This window comes from Cetorhinus maximus, chromosome 2 (assembly GCF_964194155.1).
Source record: "Cetorhinus maximus chromosome 2, sCetMax3.hap1.1, whole genome shotgun sequence".
Taxonomy (NCBI): Eukaryota; Metazoa; Chordata; class Chondrichthyes; order Lamniformes; family Cetorhinidae; genus Cetorhinus; species Cetorhinus maximus.
In genome coordinates, this window is record NC_135880.1 from 124,922,559 (window position 1) to 124,940,529 (window position 17,971).

General features: G+C 46.9%; 1 protein-coding gene across 1 annotated transcript in view; it reads right to left on the bottom strand.

Annotated features, from left to right (window-relative positions):
• Positions 1 to 17,971, bottom strand: part of LOC144697377 (transcription factor RFX3-like) — a 433,584-nt gene that overhangs the window by 60,700 nt on the left and 354,913 nt on the right. The window contains exon 16 of the mRNA XM_078569355.1: positions 11,566 to 11,715. Coding sequence (XP_078425481.1) covers positions 11,566 to 11,715 — 150 coding nt within the window. The remainder of the gene's footprint in view (positions 1 to 11,565; positions 11,716 to 17,971) is intronic.

A 17,971-nucleotide genomic window follows, 5' to 3' on the forward strand; every position in this document is an offset into this window, starting at 1 on the left:
GACGCTGGACACATACTCAGAATTCCAACACATGTCATATTGATGGTAATGAGATGGTGCAAGGGGTGCCTCAAGATGTTTTGGGCAAGTGCCATCTGCTGGCATCGGCACCGGACCTAGTTGCGCCTCCTTGCCATGGGCACTAAGAGCTGCGTGATATTCAAAGTGATGGACGCCGAATGTGTCCAAGGTGGCCATTGGGGAAGGGGGTTGGGACCAGGCGTGCTATCTTCTGGGGACTGATCGTCAGTAGTGTGGACAGGAGCTGTTGGAGGCTTCAGATGGGCCACTGTGGTTGGGGTGCGGCGTGCGCGTGCAGACTACGTGAGCGAGCAGCCCCAATAAATCCTCTTCTCTGTTTTGCAGGCAAAAACTCACCACAATGCCCGGGAGCGCCAGAGGACTGGAGGTGGGCACGCCCTCCTGCAGCACCTCACGCCTTTTGAAGAGCAGGCCATGGAGCTAGGCAGGAGGCAGGAGGCCAGGGCCGCCGGGGCGGCGAGGCTGGGGTCCAGCGGCCAGGTATTTGAGGTCCACTGTCCCATCCACTCTGTCTGCACACCATCCAAACCACTGATGGTTGCTGCAATCGTTAATGCTGAAACACTGCTCATTCACAGACTGAGACATTCTGATGTGTGGGTCATACAGAAGGGATCCTCGTCCCCTTGAGGAATCGTGTCTCCACCACCTCCCAAAGTCGCCTTATCTCATTTGTGACCACTATCATCATGGTCTAACATGCCATTGGATCGTTGCTGCACAGCCAAAGACTTATTTCATCTGAGGGGGTTTGGGACCTCCTGCACCCTTTCAGCCAGTGTGCCCCAAATTAATTTGTCCAAAAGGTCCTCAGCACCTCAGCTGTGAACATCATGGCACTCAACTTAGATGAATGCCACCAAGTTACTCATCCTTGCACCAAGGGGAAATGTTGCCTTCTGCCCACCCGGTCTATGCCCCTCCTTACAGAATGAAGGCCAATAATGTGACCTCTCAATCTCCTGTGATCGACGGCAAATGTCGCTACTGTTTGCAATGTTTCCTCAGCCCCGCAACTATCCAGGCCACAATGCATCCAGGTCAGGTACCTCTGCGCTCTCCCCACTCCTATGGTTCATAACAAGCCATGTGGCATTCCAGAGGCCATCTGACCAGCCTGTCTGCATGTGCGTTTAATGTTTGGGGCTCGTCTTGACTCTTTATCACCTCACCAATGTTCTTCTCCTTAGGGTCTTGAAGGGTGAGCGACTTATGAGGCTGGGGGGGAAAGGGATGAAAGGTTGAACTGAATGTACGCTAACTAATGCACTGTCCTTGTTGTTAATTTCAGCATCACCACCAGAGCGACCCGCACCTCGACCCCACGGCCCCGCCTCCATACCTGAGGGCCAACAAGTGCAACTTGCGGCACATCATTTCAGCCAGCCAGGCACCAGCGCAGACACACACACCTCGGTTGGGAATTTACGTGTGGAAGTGCCAGGCAATGCTGTTCCTGCTGATCCATGTGTGTGGAGCTAGCTGAAGGTACTTTGGATTAAATTGTCGCGGGTGACCCTGCCTCCTTGGTGTAAATGCGGGTCATTGTTCTGCCCCTCATCATCGCCCTGTGCTTCCTCATCCTCTGAGGCACTGCTGGATTCATCATGTGCAGCTTCATCCAGGGTGTCAAGGTCTTCATCGTCAACTGCATCCCCCTTTCCAGCGCAGGGCATAGCAGACTACCACTATCAGTGAGACGCGATCTGGAGTGCGCCCCCTGAGCGGTCCAGGCAATGGAAGCGCATCTTGAGACCGATGGCTCTCTCCACCACAGCCCTTGTGGTGCCCTGGCTCCTATTGTACCGCTGCTCAGCTTCTGTTCTTGGGCAGCGTAGTGGCGTCATGTCACCCAGCAGCCAACCATCCAGCCGAGCCGGAGCACTGAAGAGCCCCGGCACCTGGGAGTGTCTGAGGATGTAGGTGTCGTGGGAGTTGCCTGGGTACCTTGCATAGACTTGTAAAATCTGCTTCCTGTGATCACACACTATCTGCGTGTTCGTGGACTGGAAGCCCTTCCTGTTGACGAAGGCACCGGGCTCACCTGCTGGCGCCTTGATGGCCACATGCGTGCTGTCTTCCCCCGCGTCCAGGCTCGCTGTGCCTGACTTGCCTGGTCGCAGCGGAAGTGGATGAAGGTGGATACCTATCTGAACAGAGCATCTGTAACCTGCTTGACACAAGTGTGGACAGCTGATTGGGAGACACCGCAAAGATCACCCACCGAACCCTGGAAGGAGCCAGAGGCATAGGAGTGGAGGGCAACTGTGAGCTTCAGAGTCGCTGGCATGGGGTGTCCACCCACAGAGTTAGGGGAGATCTCAGGACAATCATCTGACAGATATAGTTGACTGTCTCCCTTGAGAGTCGGAGCCTCCTTCGGCACTGCACCTGTCATATTGAGGTAGCTGCTTTGCCGCCTGTATACCCTGGCAGCAGGATAGTGGCGTCTTCTGCTGCCCCTTGCACCTTGGGCAACCTCTTGGATTCTGCGCCTCTTGTGCCTGTGCCTGGCCTCCCAAAGGTGGCTCCCCTGGAGGCTGATTGTCTAGTCCTGGTCTCCTCCTTATTCTATCCCTCCCTTCCTCCTCAGGGGAGCTGCCTCCAGTGGAGAGGTCAGAACCCATATCCCCAGGCTAAATGTAGGCCTCCAGAAAGCTGCAGGCCCAAGAAAGATTACTGGCTGCAGACTGGTTTCAAAGTACACAAGAAGCTCTCTTGGAAATCGATGAGAACTGCTAACAATCACACAGGCAACTTTTAAACACTTTCATCAATTATAACTTCATGTAAAACATGAACAACCCCTCTGAGTCCATATATCCCGACATTGCAAAAGTTTTCTTAAATAATCTCCTACCCGTTGGGCCCGTGCACCGACCCGAATTTCGCACGGGCCCCTCAAAATCATGGACGATTGGCAAGTTAAGGGCCTTAACGAGCCCTTCAATTAATGGCGGGCGAACTGAGCGCGCCCGCCCACCGAAATATTGTGATGCCGCGCGCTGACATCAGCGCACGACATTTTATGCGCTGACGTGCGGGCTACGCCATCCGCAGGTCAGCTGGAAAATTCTGGCCACTGTGTGAAGTTCTGGTCGCCACATTATAGGAAGGATGTGATTGCACTGGAGGGGGCGCAGAGGAGATTCACCAGGATGTTGCCTGGGACCAAACATTTAAGTTATGAAGAGAGGTTGGATAGACTTGGGTTGTTTTTGTTGGAGCAGAGAAGACTGAGGGGTGACCTGATCAAGGTGTACAAGATTATGAGGGGCATAGACAGGGTGAATAGGGAGCAGCTGTTCCCCTTAGTTGAAGGGTCAGTCATGAGGGGACATAAGTTCGAGGTGAGGGGCAGGAGCTTTAGGGGGGAAAAACTTTTTTACCCAGAGGGTGGTGACGGTCTGAAATGCGCTGCCTGGGAGGGCGGTGGAGGCGGGTTGCCTCAAGTACTTTAAAAAGTACCTGGATGAATACTTGGCACGTCATAACATTCAAGGCTATGGACCAAGTGCTGGTAAATGGGATTAGGTAGGTAGGTCAGGTGTTTCTCACGTGTCGGTGCAGACTCGATGGGCCGAAGGGCCTCTTCTGCACTGTGTGATTCTGTGAGTATTTTTAAAAATATCCCTTTGAATGTCTGCCACTGTGTCTCTATTGACCTATCCCTTAACTTAACTTGCCAGTTCACTTTCGCTAGCTCTGCTTTCATGCCCTCATAATTGCCCTTATTTAAGTTTGAAATATAGTCTTGGACCCACTCTTCTCTCCCTCAAACTGAGTGTAAAATTCAATCATATTAAGATCGCTGCTAGGGGTGCCTTCACTACTGAGGACGTTAATTAAGCCTATCTTGTCGCACAATACTAGGTCTAGTATAGCCTGCTCTCTGGTTGGCTCCAGAACATGCTGTTCTAAGAAACTATCCTGAAAACATTCTATGAACTCCTCTTCTAGGCTACCTTTGCCCATCTGATATTTCCAGTCCATGTAGATTAAAATCCCCCATGATTATCGCCGTACCTTTCTGACAAACACCCAGTGTTTGTTCCTTTATACTCCGTCTTACCTTGTGGGTGACTTCTCGCATTTATCATCTCTCATCTCTACCCAAACCACTTCTCCAGACACTTCCTTCTACCTCCCCCTGGACGATGACCCCACCACTGAACATCAAGCCATTGTTTCCAGGACTGTTACTGACCTCATCTCCTCTGGAGATCTTCCTTCCACAGCTTCCAACCTCGGACGACCCACTTCTACTTCCTAACCAAAATCCACAAACAGGACAGTCCCGGCAGACCGATCGTATCAACCTGTTCCTTCCCCACGGAACTCATTTCTTGCTATCTTGACTCCATTCTCTCTCTCCTTGTCCAGTCCCTTCCCACCTACATCCGTGATTCCTCTGACACCCTACATCATATCAACAATTTCCAGTTCCCTGGCCCCAACCGCCTCCTCTTCACCATGGATGTCCAATCCCTCTACACCTCCATCCCCCACCGGGATGGTCTGAGGGCTCTCTGCTTCTTCCTTGAACAGAGGCCCGAACAATCCCTATCCACCACTACTCTCCGCCCTCTGGCTGAACTTGTTCTCTCACTGAACAATTTCTCCTTAAACTCCTCCCACTTCCTCTAAATAAAAGGTGTGGCTATGGGTACCCACATGGGCCCCAGTTATGCCTGTCTCTTTATGGGGTATGTGGAACATTCCTTGTTCCAGTCCTACTGCGGCCCCCTCCCACAACTCTTTCTCCGGTACATCAATGACTGCTTCGGTGCTGCTTCATGCTCTTGTCTGGACCTGGAAAAATTTATTAATTTTGCTTCCAGTTTCCACCCCGCCATCATTTTCACATGGTCCATCTCTGACACTTCCCTTCCCTTCCTTGACCTCTCTGTCTCAATTTCTGGTGATAGACTGTCCACCAATATTCATTATAAGCCTACCGACTCCCACAGCTACCTTGACTACAGATCCTCACACCCCGCTACCTGTAAGGACTCCATCCCATTCTCTCAGTTCCTTTGCCTCTGTCGCATCTGTTCTGATGATGCCACTTTCAAAAACAGTTCCTCTGACATGTCTTCCTTCTTCCTTAACTGAGGTTTTCCATCCATGGTGGTTGACAGGGCCCTCAACCATGTCTGGCCCATCTCCCGCGCATCTGCCCTCACACCTTCCTCTCCCTCCCAGAACCATGATAGGGTCCCCACTTGTCCTCACTTATCACCCCACCAGCCTCCGCATTCAAAGGATCATCGTCTGCCATTTCCGCCAACTCCAGCATGATGCCACCACCAAACACATCTTCCCTTCACCCCCTCTGGCGGCATTCCAGGACACCCTGGTTCACTCCTCCATTACCCCCTACACCTCAACCCCCTCCGGCACCTTCCCATACAACCGCAGAAGGTGCAACACCTGCCCCTTTACTTCCCCTCTTCTCACCGTCCAAGGGCCCAAACACTCCTTTCAAGTGAAGCAGCATTTCACTTGCACTTCCCTCAATTTAGTCTACTGCATTCACTGCTCCCAATGTGGTTTCCCCTACACTGGAGAGACCAAACGCAAACTGGGTGACCGCTTTGCGGAACACCTTCGGTCTGTCCGCAAGCATGACCCAGATCTGCCTGTCGCTTGCCATTTCAACACTCCACCCTGCTCTCATGCCCACATGTCCGTCCTTGGCCTGCTGCAATGTTCCAGTGAAGCTCAATGCAAACTGGAGGAACAGCACCTCATCTTCCGATTAGGCATTTTACAGCCTTCCGGACTGAATATTGAGTTCAACAACTTTAGATCATGAACTCTCTCCTTCATCCCCACCCCCTTTCAGATCCCTCTTTTTTCCAATAATTAGTATAGATTTTTTTCCCCCAACTATTTCCATTATTTTTAAATGTATTTCCATCCATTGTTTTATCTCTAACTTTTAGCCTATCGCAATCCCTTCCCCCCACCCCACCCCCACTAGGGCTATCTGTACCTTGCTCGTCCTGCTTTCTACCCTTAATGTCACCTTATTCCACATATCTTAACTAATGTCACCACTGTCAACACCTCTTTGTCCTTTTGTCTATGACATCTTGGGCAATCTCTTCTTTGCCTCTACTTATCACTGGCCCTCTATCCAGCTCTACTTGTCCCACTCCCCTTAAACCAGCTTATATTTCACCTCTCTTCTATTTTTCCTTAGTTCTGTTGAAGAGTCATACGGGCTCGAAATGTTAACTGTATTCCTCTCCGCAGATGCTGTCAGACCTGCTGAGTTTTTCCAGGTATTTTTATTTTTGTTTTTATTTTAGATTTCCAGCATCCGCAGTTTTTTGCTTTTTTCACTTCTACATCCTGGTTTCCTGAACTTAGGTTATTCCTCTCTATTGTGCTAATACCATTATTAATTAACAGAGCCTCGCTTCCACCTTTTCATAGCTTCCTGCCCTTCCTAAATGCCATGTACCCTTCAACAATCAAGTCCCAATCTATGTTAGTCATGTCTCTGTAATGGCTATCAGATCATATTTATTTATTTCTATTTGCACTATCAGTTCATCTGCTTTTTTGAATGCTACATGCATTTAGATACATAGCCTTTAGTTTTGTCCTTTCATTATTTTTGTAACCTCTAGCCTTATCTGCTGATTTACTCATAATTTGTACTCTCTATCCCTTCCTGTCACACTCTGTTTATCATCTCTCATATTAGTATCATTCACTCTTGCCATGTCCCAATGCTTTGATTTACCACATCTTCCCAAATTTTATTCGTTACCTGCACTATTTAGTTTAAAATCCTCTTTACTTTCCTAGTTATGGGAATTGCTAGAACACTGGTCACAGCATGGTTCAGGTGTAGACCGTCCCACCGGTACAGCCCACACTTTCCCCAGTACTGGTGCCAGTGCCCTACGAACTGCAACTCACTTTTACCACGCCTGTCTTTGAACCACACATTAATTTCTCTAATCTTATTTGCCCTATGCCAATTTGCACATGGCTCAAGTAATAATCCAGAGATTATTACCTTTGAGGTCCTGCTTCTTAATTTGGTGCCTAGCTCCTCATACTGACAATGCAGAACTTTTTTCCTTGTCCTGCCTATTACATTGGTACCCAAATGGACCATGAGGACTGGATCCTCCCCCTCCCACTCCAAGTTCCTCTCCAGCCCTGAGCAGATGTCCCAAACCCTGGCACAGCTTTCTGGACTCTTGCTCTTTGCTGCAGAGAACAGAGTCAATCCTCTTCACTATACTATCCCCTGCTAACATTACATTCCTTTTTGTTTCCCCCGCTTGAAAGGCTTCCTGTGTCACCGTGCCTTGGCCAGTCAGCTCATCCACCTTGCAGCCCCCACTCTTATCCAAACAAGCTGAAAGAACCTCAAAACTGTCGAACAATTGCAAAGGCTGAGGCTCCTGCACTCCTGCCCTCTGGGTCCCCTTACCTGCCTCACTCGCAGTCACATCCTCCTGTCCCTGACCGTTGACCAAATCAGAAGACCCTATCCTAAGGGGTGTGACCGCCTCCTCGTACAAAGTGTCCAGGGTAACTTTCCCCTCCCTGATGCATCGCAGTGTCTGCAGCTCGGCCTCCAGCTCAATGACTCTGAGCCAAAGCTCCTCAAGCCACAAACACTTACTGCAGACATGTTTTCCCTGGATTACAATGGCATCCTGGAGCTCCCACATGCTCCGGCCATGACACATCAGCAGTCCTGCCATCCTTGATGTGTTTTAATTAACTACTTAATTATTTTATTCAATTAATTATTTTCCTTTTTAATATATTTTACTAACCTTACCACCATTTCTTATATTATTTTAAACCTTAGGAATAGAATAGACCTTAATCACTTACCAAACAGCCAGCTTCTTCCCCTGTAGTAGAGTAAGAACCAATTCCCTCAGGGTGATAAAGTTAGAAAAGAAAAGGAGCACCTCCTTCCCCTCTTCACCCAACTCCCTCGCTCACCCAACTCCCAGCACTCTTGTTCAAATGTGACTTTCCAGAAGAATGAGAGGTGATCTTATTGAAACATATAAGATACATAACGATACAGGCCCAACCTGTCCAACCTTTCTCTTATGATATCCCTTTCATCCCAGGTATCAGTTAAGTGAACCTTCTCTGGACTGCTTCTAAAGCAATTACGTTCTTTCTTAAATAAGGAGACCAAAACTGCACACAGTACTCCAGATGTGATCGCATCAATGCGCTGTAAAACTGCAGCAAAACATTCCCTACTTTTATATTTCGATTCCCCTTGCAATAATCAGCAACATTCAATTTGTCTTCCTAGTCATTTGCTGTACCTGGATACTGGCTTTTTGTGATCCACGTACCAGGACACCCAGATCCCTCTGTTCCACAGATTTCTGCAATATCTTTCCACTTAATATATGCTTTTTTATTCTTCCTGCCAAAGTGGACAACCTCACATTTTCAGGCTGAAGTGATGCACGGTCAGCTTGCTACCATGGAAGTTTAGACTACTCTCATGCAAGCTCAGCTTGATGCTACGTAAGCTCAGACTGCTGCCATCATAGCTGCTGATACCAGTGGACAAAGGCACTTGCGGGGCATCACAGCAGTCCAAAAATCTGTCTTTACTACACATTACTAGGATTGCTGAGGTGCCACCCCAGGGAAATGGCACTGGCTCTGTGGAAAAGAAACTTGCTATCCTCTCTCAACATGACAGCATTCAACCTTCCACTTTAGACCCTCCTCTATTGCCCATGCTGAGATGGTGCAGTCAGAAGCCAGGCCTTCCAGGTCCAGATTTTCTCAAGGGCATCCTGGAATTATACTATAGAATGGTTACAGCACAGAAGAAGGCCATTTTGCCCATCGTGTCCACGCTGACTCTCTGCAGGAGCAATTCATCCAGTGCCACTCTCCCGCCTTTTCCATGCAGCTCTGCAAATGTTTCCTTTTCAGATAATGATTCAATTTCCTTTGGATGCCATGATTGAAGCTGCCTCCATGACAGTCTCATGCAGTGCATTCCAGATCCTAACCACTCACTGTGTGAAAAAGGTTTTCCTCATGTCGCTATTGCTTCTTTTGCCAATTTCCTTAAATCTGTGTCCTCTGGTTCTCAATCACCAATGCAAACATTTTCTCTCTATTTACTCTGTACGCTCCCCTCATGATTTTGGAATACCTCTATTAAATCTCCTCTCAACCTTTTCTTCTCTGAGGAGAATAGCCCCAGCTTCTCCAATCTACATAGATCTACTGAAGTTCCTTATCCCTGGAACCAGTCTCATGAATCTTCTCTGCATTCTCTCTCATGCCTTCACATCCTTCCTAAAGTGTGGTGCCCAGAACTGGATGCAATACTTCAGCTGATGCCAAATCAGCATTTTATACAAGTTTATCATGACTCCTTTGCTTTTGTACTCCATGGCCCTATTTATAAAGCCCAGGGTCTTGTACGCTTTATTAATTGGCTCTCAACCTGTTCTTCCACCTTCAATAATTTGTGCACGCATACCCAGGGCCTTCTGCTCCCCAACTAGAAATCAGCAATCTTCTATCAGCCAAGCTGCGGCTGCTGATGTAGCACTGCGTAGGAGCACTAGGACATGCACCAGCACACAGAAAACAAGCACTATGGGAATACAGAAAGGTGATTAGTTGACATGCAATATGGCATAGTTTGATTTATAAATTTGGTTTGTAATGTTTATTTTATATTGGCTTATATTTTTGAATTGTGGTCAAATTGTCCCTGTGATAGTCAACAACAGAGAAAAGGTAAGTTGTGGGACTGTTGGTGAATTGGTATCGCATTCAGATAAGTTGTTCAGGAGCAGCCTGTTCAGAAAGGGTATAAAATGGTTGTCTCCTCCCTTCCTCTTCCTCAATTGGTGGCAAGGGCTGAGTTCTCATGATGGTGACATTGTGCAGCACACAGCAGACCACTAGGAATCTTGACAGCTGCTTTATTAAGCACTGCAGGTTTCCTCCAGAATGGTTCAGGCAGCGTAAGTGCTGTTTTGACATGCCAATTGTCTGCTCTATCAGCTTGGGACAGCATGGCTTTCATTGTATGTATGCTACCTACGTGTGCAGCAGAGTCATAAGCCATGTTATCAATGGATCACCCTTGTCACCCAGTAGCGACTCTCTGGTTTGTTGTAGTAGCTCAAATACAGATGACACAGCAAACTGCTGTTGAATGAAGGCAATGTGACTGCTGCTGGGAGACCGAGCATTGACCTACATGATTCTCTGCCTGTTGTCACATCCCAGCTAGAGGTTAAGGCAGTGGAATCGCATTCGGTTGCAGTACATCTCAGAGTTGACATGCAGAGCAATATGTGGAGAGTCAATGGCACCACACAGTATGGGGAAACCTGCAATCCTCACAAAGCCTAGTACTCACTCTGCCTCCTTCTCTCTAGAAATACAGAGCCTCAGTGACCTCCCTTATGTAAAAGTGGACAACAAACTGGGAGATTTTGCAAATACCTCCAGCTTCAGCCTAGAATGAGCCCAATGCATAAAATAAAAATAAAATTATAAAAGGCATCAAAGTTCACATTCACAGCCACTGGCAATGTTGTCCACGCCTTGCTCTGAGTTTGCAATTGTGGTTGCAGATTTCAGTGTGGATGTCTTTAATGAAGCACAGATTTTGACATATTGCTCCTTGCTGGGGTTCGGGAGAGAAAAAGAAATGCTTCAAGATCTCCTGCTGGGAAGCTTTCTCACCTCCCTCTTCCAGTAGTTTGTCCTTCCGTGTGTCACCTCTGCTCCTGTCATGCTATAGTTCAAGGAACTGCATACTACTGGACCCATGTTGGGAGTGAGTGGTTTGTACACAAGTTCTGAAGTCAGGACAAAGTCCTTCAGCATGTGCTATACCAGTCCCTGTAAACTTCAGCAACTTGAAAGAACATTAAAAATCATCAAACACTTCTATAGTTGTAGCAACAGCCAGTAGAAATTGGTCAATAACTAACTTGTAAGAAATTGATGATCCCTTAACTAGTGCTGGTGGGTTTCCTTCCTGCTGCTGAACGTGTGTTCAGCTACAGTGCTTAAGAGATGGTGTTAGCTGAAGCACTGAGCTCCAAATTGGCAGCGCTTTCATCAAATCATCGTTACATGCTGACTGATGCCTAGATCAGTCTACCCTAGATACCTCTGGCAGACAATCCCTGCACATAGTAATACCCCTACCAAAATGGCATCAGGCGCAGCTCACACCAGAGGTCTGTGTGGACATGAATTTGGCATCAAAATGGCACTCAGTGTGCCAGGAAAATGGATGCCAAGAAGCTGAATTTTGCTGCCTAGCATTTTTCATCAGAGTATCTGCTCCACCGCCTGTGAGTAATCTGGTTTTAAATGATTGAAAATGGCTTTAAAAAGAAAACTACAGAACAATTTACTAGTTGTAGTCATATACAGTAGAGTTTGAGTGAATTAATTTTATTAAATATCTAAACATGATTAACTTTAGTTGATGTAACATTGTACAGTCCTGAAGCTTACCTGGACATTGGCGAAGTCTACACGATTGAGGTCACTGAGCATCTGGTTAATTTGAGATGTGTTTTGCAGCACAGCTCGAGCAGCTTGAGCTAAATGATTGAGGGACGTATATCTACGCAGTGTCTGAGCAAAGGCACTTACAGCTCCAACCTATCAGAAAACAGGTAGAAATATGAAGAAAGTTATAGCAATTGGGTCTTGAAATGATGATTGGATTGTTTGTATCTTTGAATATTTCTTCTGTGGCTGGTTGGATTGAGGGTGGGACAGATGGAAGGAGGAAAGGAAGGAGGGAGGAAGGAATGAAAGGAGGGAGGCAGGGCAGGACAGCGGAAGTGATAGAAGGGTGGATGGATTGAGGGATGGATGGATGAAAGAAGGGAGGGTTGGTTGGAGGGACGGTTGATGGGAGGGAGGGATGGATCAAGGGATGGATGAAAGGAAGGAGGGATTGACGGATGGAGAGAAGGATGGAGGAAGGGATGGATGGAAGAAGGGAGAGTTGGTTAGATGGAGGGTTGATAGAGGGAGGGAGGAAGGGAAGGAGGGATGGATATAGGGATGCATGAAGGGAGGGATGGGTAGTATCTTTCATGGCCTCAGGAAATCCCAATGCTCTCTGTAGCTAATTAAGTATTTTTCAGTTGTAGTCACTGTTCTAATGTAGGAAATGCTGCAGCCAATTGACACACAGCAATATGATAATAGCTAGATAATCTGTTTTTAGTGATGTTAATTGAAGAATAAATATTGGCCATGTCAGCAGGTATACTGCCCCTGCAAGTCTTCGAAATACTGCTTGGGATCTTTTACATCTACCTGAGAGAGCAGGTGAGGCCTCAGTTTAAAGTCTCATTCAAAAGTTGGCACCTCCAACAGTGCAGTATTGCACTCAAGTATCTTATTTTTGCTCATGAATTTGAAACCAACAACCTACTGACTCAGAGATGAGAATGTTACCAACGGAGCCACAGCTGACATAATACAATGGGAATAGTTTTGATCCTGTATACACGTGTTTAATGCCAATTTTAGTGCATTTATATTGTGCACAGTAAGAATGCTCCCTCCTAACCCTGAAGTTCCTTCATTTTGGAAAGCCAGCTGAATTTAAGACAAAACCACAGACTGCCATTGTTTTGTTTGGTCTTGACCCTGAATATCTGAATTTTTTTAAAGAGTGGTTCTCGTCAAAAACTGGGATAGGAAACCAGCATGCCAACAGGTCAAAAAATGAAAATTGAAATAGAAGGAATGAATATCCAAAGCCACCATAATCCTTAACTCCCTTCTCAACATTATTTGTGTTTTGATTCAACATTATAATTCTATCCTCCAACAGTCAAAGCAAACTTTTAGCATACAGATGGGGCAATTCACACATTACTTTACATCCATTTTAATGTGTTTATCTTGGAAAATGAAAATGAACTGCGATAGGTCTGAAGCACAGTTACTCAGGTCCTTGTGCGTAATGCACCAGAAGGCAGTGATGTGTTGTGAAATAAAATCAGATGGAAAGCAAGTATATCACTGTGAACCCTATCATGATAATAAACTGAATAAAGGGAGTACACACAGCCTCAAAACACAAATACCATATTAGAACTCAATCTCTGTATGGTATAACAAGGAGCTATTCTAGAGAATTCAATGGGGAAAGAAAATATCAGGAACTAAAAGCCCAGCCACCTTCAAACCAAAGTAATACTCTAGCAAAAGATATCAAACCATTCCCCATCTGCCATTCTCAGATGAATGTAAAAGGAACATAAGAACATAAGAAATATGAATAGGAGTAGGCAAGTCGGCCCCTCAAGCCTGCTCCACAATTCAATAAAATCACGGCTGATCTGATTGTCGCCTTAGCTCCACTTTTCTGCCTGCCTCCCATAATCCTTAACTCCCTTGTCAATTAAATATTTGCCTAACTCAGCCTTGAATATATTCAATGATCCATCCTCTACTGCTTGCTGAGGAAGAGAATTCCAAACACTTACAATCCTCAGAGAAGAAATTCCTCCTAATCTCTGTATTAAATGGGAGACACCTTATTTTTAAACCGTGCCTTTGTTACAAGCCTCCATTATTTCTTGATGTATACTCTGTCCCACTGTGTAGTTACTGTTAGGGGGCCTGTAAGTTACTCACAGCACTGACTTCATTCCTTTGCTATTTATCTCTACCCAAACTGATTCTACCCTTGATTTTCTGAACCAAGGTCATTTCTCACTATTGGACTGATCTCGTCCTTTATTAACCAAGCCAACTTACCTCCTATTCTTTTCTTCCTGTCCTTCCAAAATGTCAAATACCCTTAAATATTCAGGTCCCAGCCCAGGTCACTTTGCAACCACATCTCTGTAATGGCTATCATATCATATTCATTTATTTCTTATTACGCTATCAATTCATCCATCTTCTTATGAATGCTGCAAGCATTCCTCTACCAAACAATGCCACCAAATACACACCCAAACCACCACCCACTCCCACCAAACACTATCATAACAACGCAAAACCAAAAACCTTCCTCAGATAATACCACCAAAAACAAATTACCTGGTCATTAATTTACTTACTGTTGTGGGACTAAGCTGTGCACAGACTGGTTGCCACATTTGGTTACATAAGAACAATGACTTATAGTGGACCATTTTCTGTCAAGTGTTACTAGACACTCTGAGGACTGATAAGTATGAAATAAATAAAAATTCTTTATTTCTCTTTTCTAATGGCTACTTGCAAGATATGTGATTTGACATAATAACAGGATGTAATTTAGTTAACGGGAAAAACTGAATTTGTCATAGTTCCTAAATACTTGGGCATAAATAATCACCTGGATCTGGCATGTCGGAGGCAAGAATTATTAAGAATTCTGGTTTCATGCATAGTCATAGAGTCATTATGCATAGCAGGAGGCCATTTGGTCCATCAAATCCATGCTGGCTCTCCGTAGAATAATCCAATCAGTTTAATTTCCCCACTCTATCCTCGTAGTCCTGAAAATTTATTTCCCTCAAGTGCTCATCCAATTTCCTTTCGAAATGATTCATCATTTCTGCTTTCATCACCCTTGTAGACACTAGGTCATTAATGTTCTGCGTTTAAACGTTTTTCCTCATATTCCCCCAGTATCACTTGCCCAAAACACTAAGGGTGAACCATCCTAGATTTGCACCAAGTGAGGTAGCGGATGGAAAAAAAAAATGTTTTACCCGCCGACCACAATAGCAGCTTTTCACATCTTATTGTCCCAATCCCATCTCATTAATCAATCATTCCTGGGAAACACGCCATTTCGATGGCCACCCAGTGCCAAAAGAGGGTGAATGGTCTCATCCATTCTGTCAGGGTAAGTCACGCTTTTCATCACTTTCAATTCATACACTCACAAACCCATCACATTACCACAGGGATCTCACATCTCTAGTGACACCTCCACTAATTCTCACACACACGCTCACATCTCCATCAGGCTCATATCCTCTTGAGTTTGCAGCCTCATCTCATACATGGCCCCACTCACTACACAAACATTCCATGCAGTGCCATGCTCACACTCTCTCCATCTGTTTTCATGCAGGAGAAACTGACTCAAAGCAGCAGGGAGAGGTCCCAGAAAGCTGGGTGAGGGGGTGGGGGGGAGAAGGGAGTGGGGCTCACATTAGGCCCCTCACTCACTTTGAGGGGTGTGCCAGCACACTCACTGGTGAGGATGTGGGCCGTGCCTGCAGCAATGGTGAGGTCGGCGGTGAACACCCATATGAGGATACTGCACCACATCATCCCTCTCAACGCAACTCCAGCTTTAATTATCTCTACTTTGGTTCACAGGGAGCTTTGCCAAGCCACCGACGCCCTCAGCCTGCCAGTCCCTCAGCTCCATCCAGGTCCTCACCTCCAGCCAAGAGGACACCTCCTCCATTGAAGACCTGGAAATAACCAGCCTGGAAGATCCATCACAGTGCTTACCCACACCCTCCACCAGCGCAAGACACACACCTCGGTGGGACCTAGATCTAGACCAGGCTCGGGTTCACAATTTGGTGGTCACCGCATGGACATGTGTCCCCAGCAGGAGGAGGTAAGTTCAGCTGGGCTCCCTGGCATTCGGAGGGCTGTTGGGGAAGAGGCATCTTTGAGGTCCGAGTCATATGATGAGCCTCTGGATTTCGCCTTCCAACTCATATTGGAGAGTCAGCAGCAGGCAGGGGAACATCACGCAGTGCTGTTGGAAGCCCTTAACAGAGTGGCATGTGGGTCAGAGGAGTGCGTCCGCCTGCTCTCTGATGAAGTAGTGCCCACATGTATGCATATGGAAGTCTCCATGGGAAGGATGGCGGATGCCATGGAGCCCCTGGTCCAGCAGAATGCAAAGATGTGTGCAGAACTGCACTCCATCGCGGTAGCCATGGGTGACCTCCTGCAGTGGCAACACAAGAGGGAAACGTGGCAGTTTGACATCCCTCCAGGTGCTCCTTCCCCTCAAGGAGTCAGGCTGGGGCCCTCGGGCACCCGAAGGGAGGAGGAGCGGCAGCTGGGCATCCTGGGTCATCCACTGAGGAATTTCAGAGACTGTCTGCTCCCTCCAAGTCCCCTTTGCCTGTGACTCCCTCAATCTCGTCCTCTGTCAACGCAGAGGGAGCAGCTGGCCCACAGGAGGTCAGTCAAAGCATGCTGGGGCCCCCAAAGCCTCGGCTCACCAGAGGACCCATGCCAAAGTCATCAGAGGCAACAGGGCCAACCATTGCACAGGCTGTCTTCACCCCTGCTGTGGATGCCAGGGCAGCACCTAGAAGAGTTAGGCCTAGAAAAATTAAGAAATTCTGATCACAAGTTGTTGCACAGGTCAACACCTTTTGTCACTTTATAATCTGAAAATATATTCACTTTCACTGAATAATGTGTAATGGTGTCTTTCAACTTCACTTACAGGCTTCGCGAGTCCTCCAGTTGCACGCCACCCGCCCCCCCCCTTCCCCCTCCCCTCCCACCCAAACTAGAGTTCAGCTGGCTGGGGTTTTCTTTCAGTTGTCCATCTGAGCTGACCTGCATCTCCACCCACCCAATGATCACACTCCCATGCAGCATCTGTTCCCACCCCACTGAAGTTGGCTCTTCCCCTGTTAATTATTCTTACTCTGGATAGTCCATTGTCCTTTTCTACAATCATCCTAAACCTTATGATACAATGATCACTGTCTCCTAAATGTTCCCCCACTGACACATGATCTACTTGGCTCACCTCATTTCCAAGAACCAGGTCTAGCAGTGCCTCCTTTCTTGCTGCACTGTACACAAATTGCTGTGGAAAATTCCCCTGAACATACTCTAAGAACTCTTTCCCCTCTGCCCTTTACACTACCACTATCCCAGTCTATATCCAGGTAATTAAAGTCCCCCATTATAACTACTGTATAATGTTTGCACCTCTCTGTAATTTCCCTGCAGATTTGTTCCTCTACATCTTTGCCACTAGTTGGTGGCCTATAGACTACACCGAGCAATGTAATTGCACCCTCTTTGTTCCTTAGCTCTAGCCAGATTGATTATGTCCTTGAACGCTCTGAGACATCCTCTTTCTCCAGCACTGCAGTGCTCTCCTTAACCAATACAGCCATCCCCCTTTCTTCCTGCCCTATCGTTCCTGAACACCCAGGGCAAAATTTTTAGCTCAGCAGGTGCGCACCCAACCCACTCGAGTATAAAATGATGCGTGTTAACGTCAGGTAAGCGTCCCGACGTCAACGTGCAGTCGCACGATATTTCGGTTGACGGGCGCGGGAATCAGCAGCACATCCGCCGACACATAGAGGCAGGGGGCATGGCTGAGGTGTTAAATTAACACTTTGCAGGTGCTACCCAGTGACAGAGGAGAAAACTCTGTCACTAGAAGGGTTCAAAATTGATAAGGAGGTGGTATTGGATAAGCTGTGGTACTTAAAGTTGACAAGGCACCGGGACCAGATGAGATGCATCCAAGTATATTGAAGGAATTGAAAGTGGAAATTACAGGGGCACTGGCCACAATCATCTGAGCTCCAGGACATCACTGCAGGAGCTCCTCAGGATAGTGTCCTGGGCCCAACCATCTTCAACTGCTTCTTCAATGACCTTCCTTCCATCATAAGATTAGAAGTGGGGATGTTCGTTGATGATTGTACGATGTTCAGCACCATTTGTGACTCCTCAGATACTGAAGCTGTCCATGTCCAAATGCAGCAAGACCTGGATAATATCCAGGCTTGGGCTGACAAGTTGCAAGTAACATTTGTACCACACAAATGTCAGGCAATGACCATCTCCAACAAGAGAGAATCCAACCATCACTCCTTGATGTTCAATGGCATTATCATCACTGAATCCCCCACTATCAACATCCTGGGGGTTACCATTGACC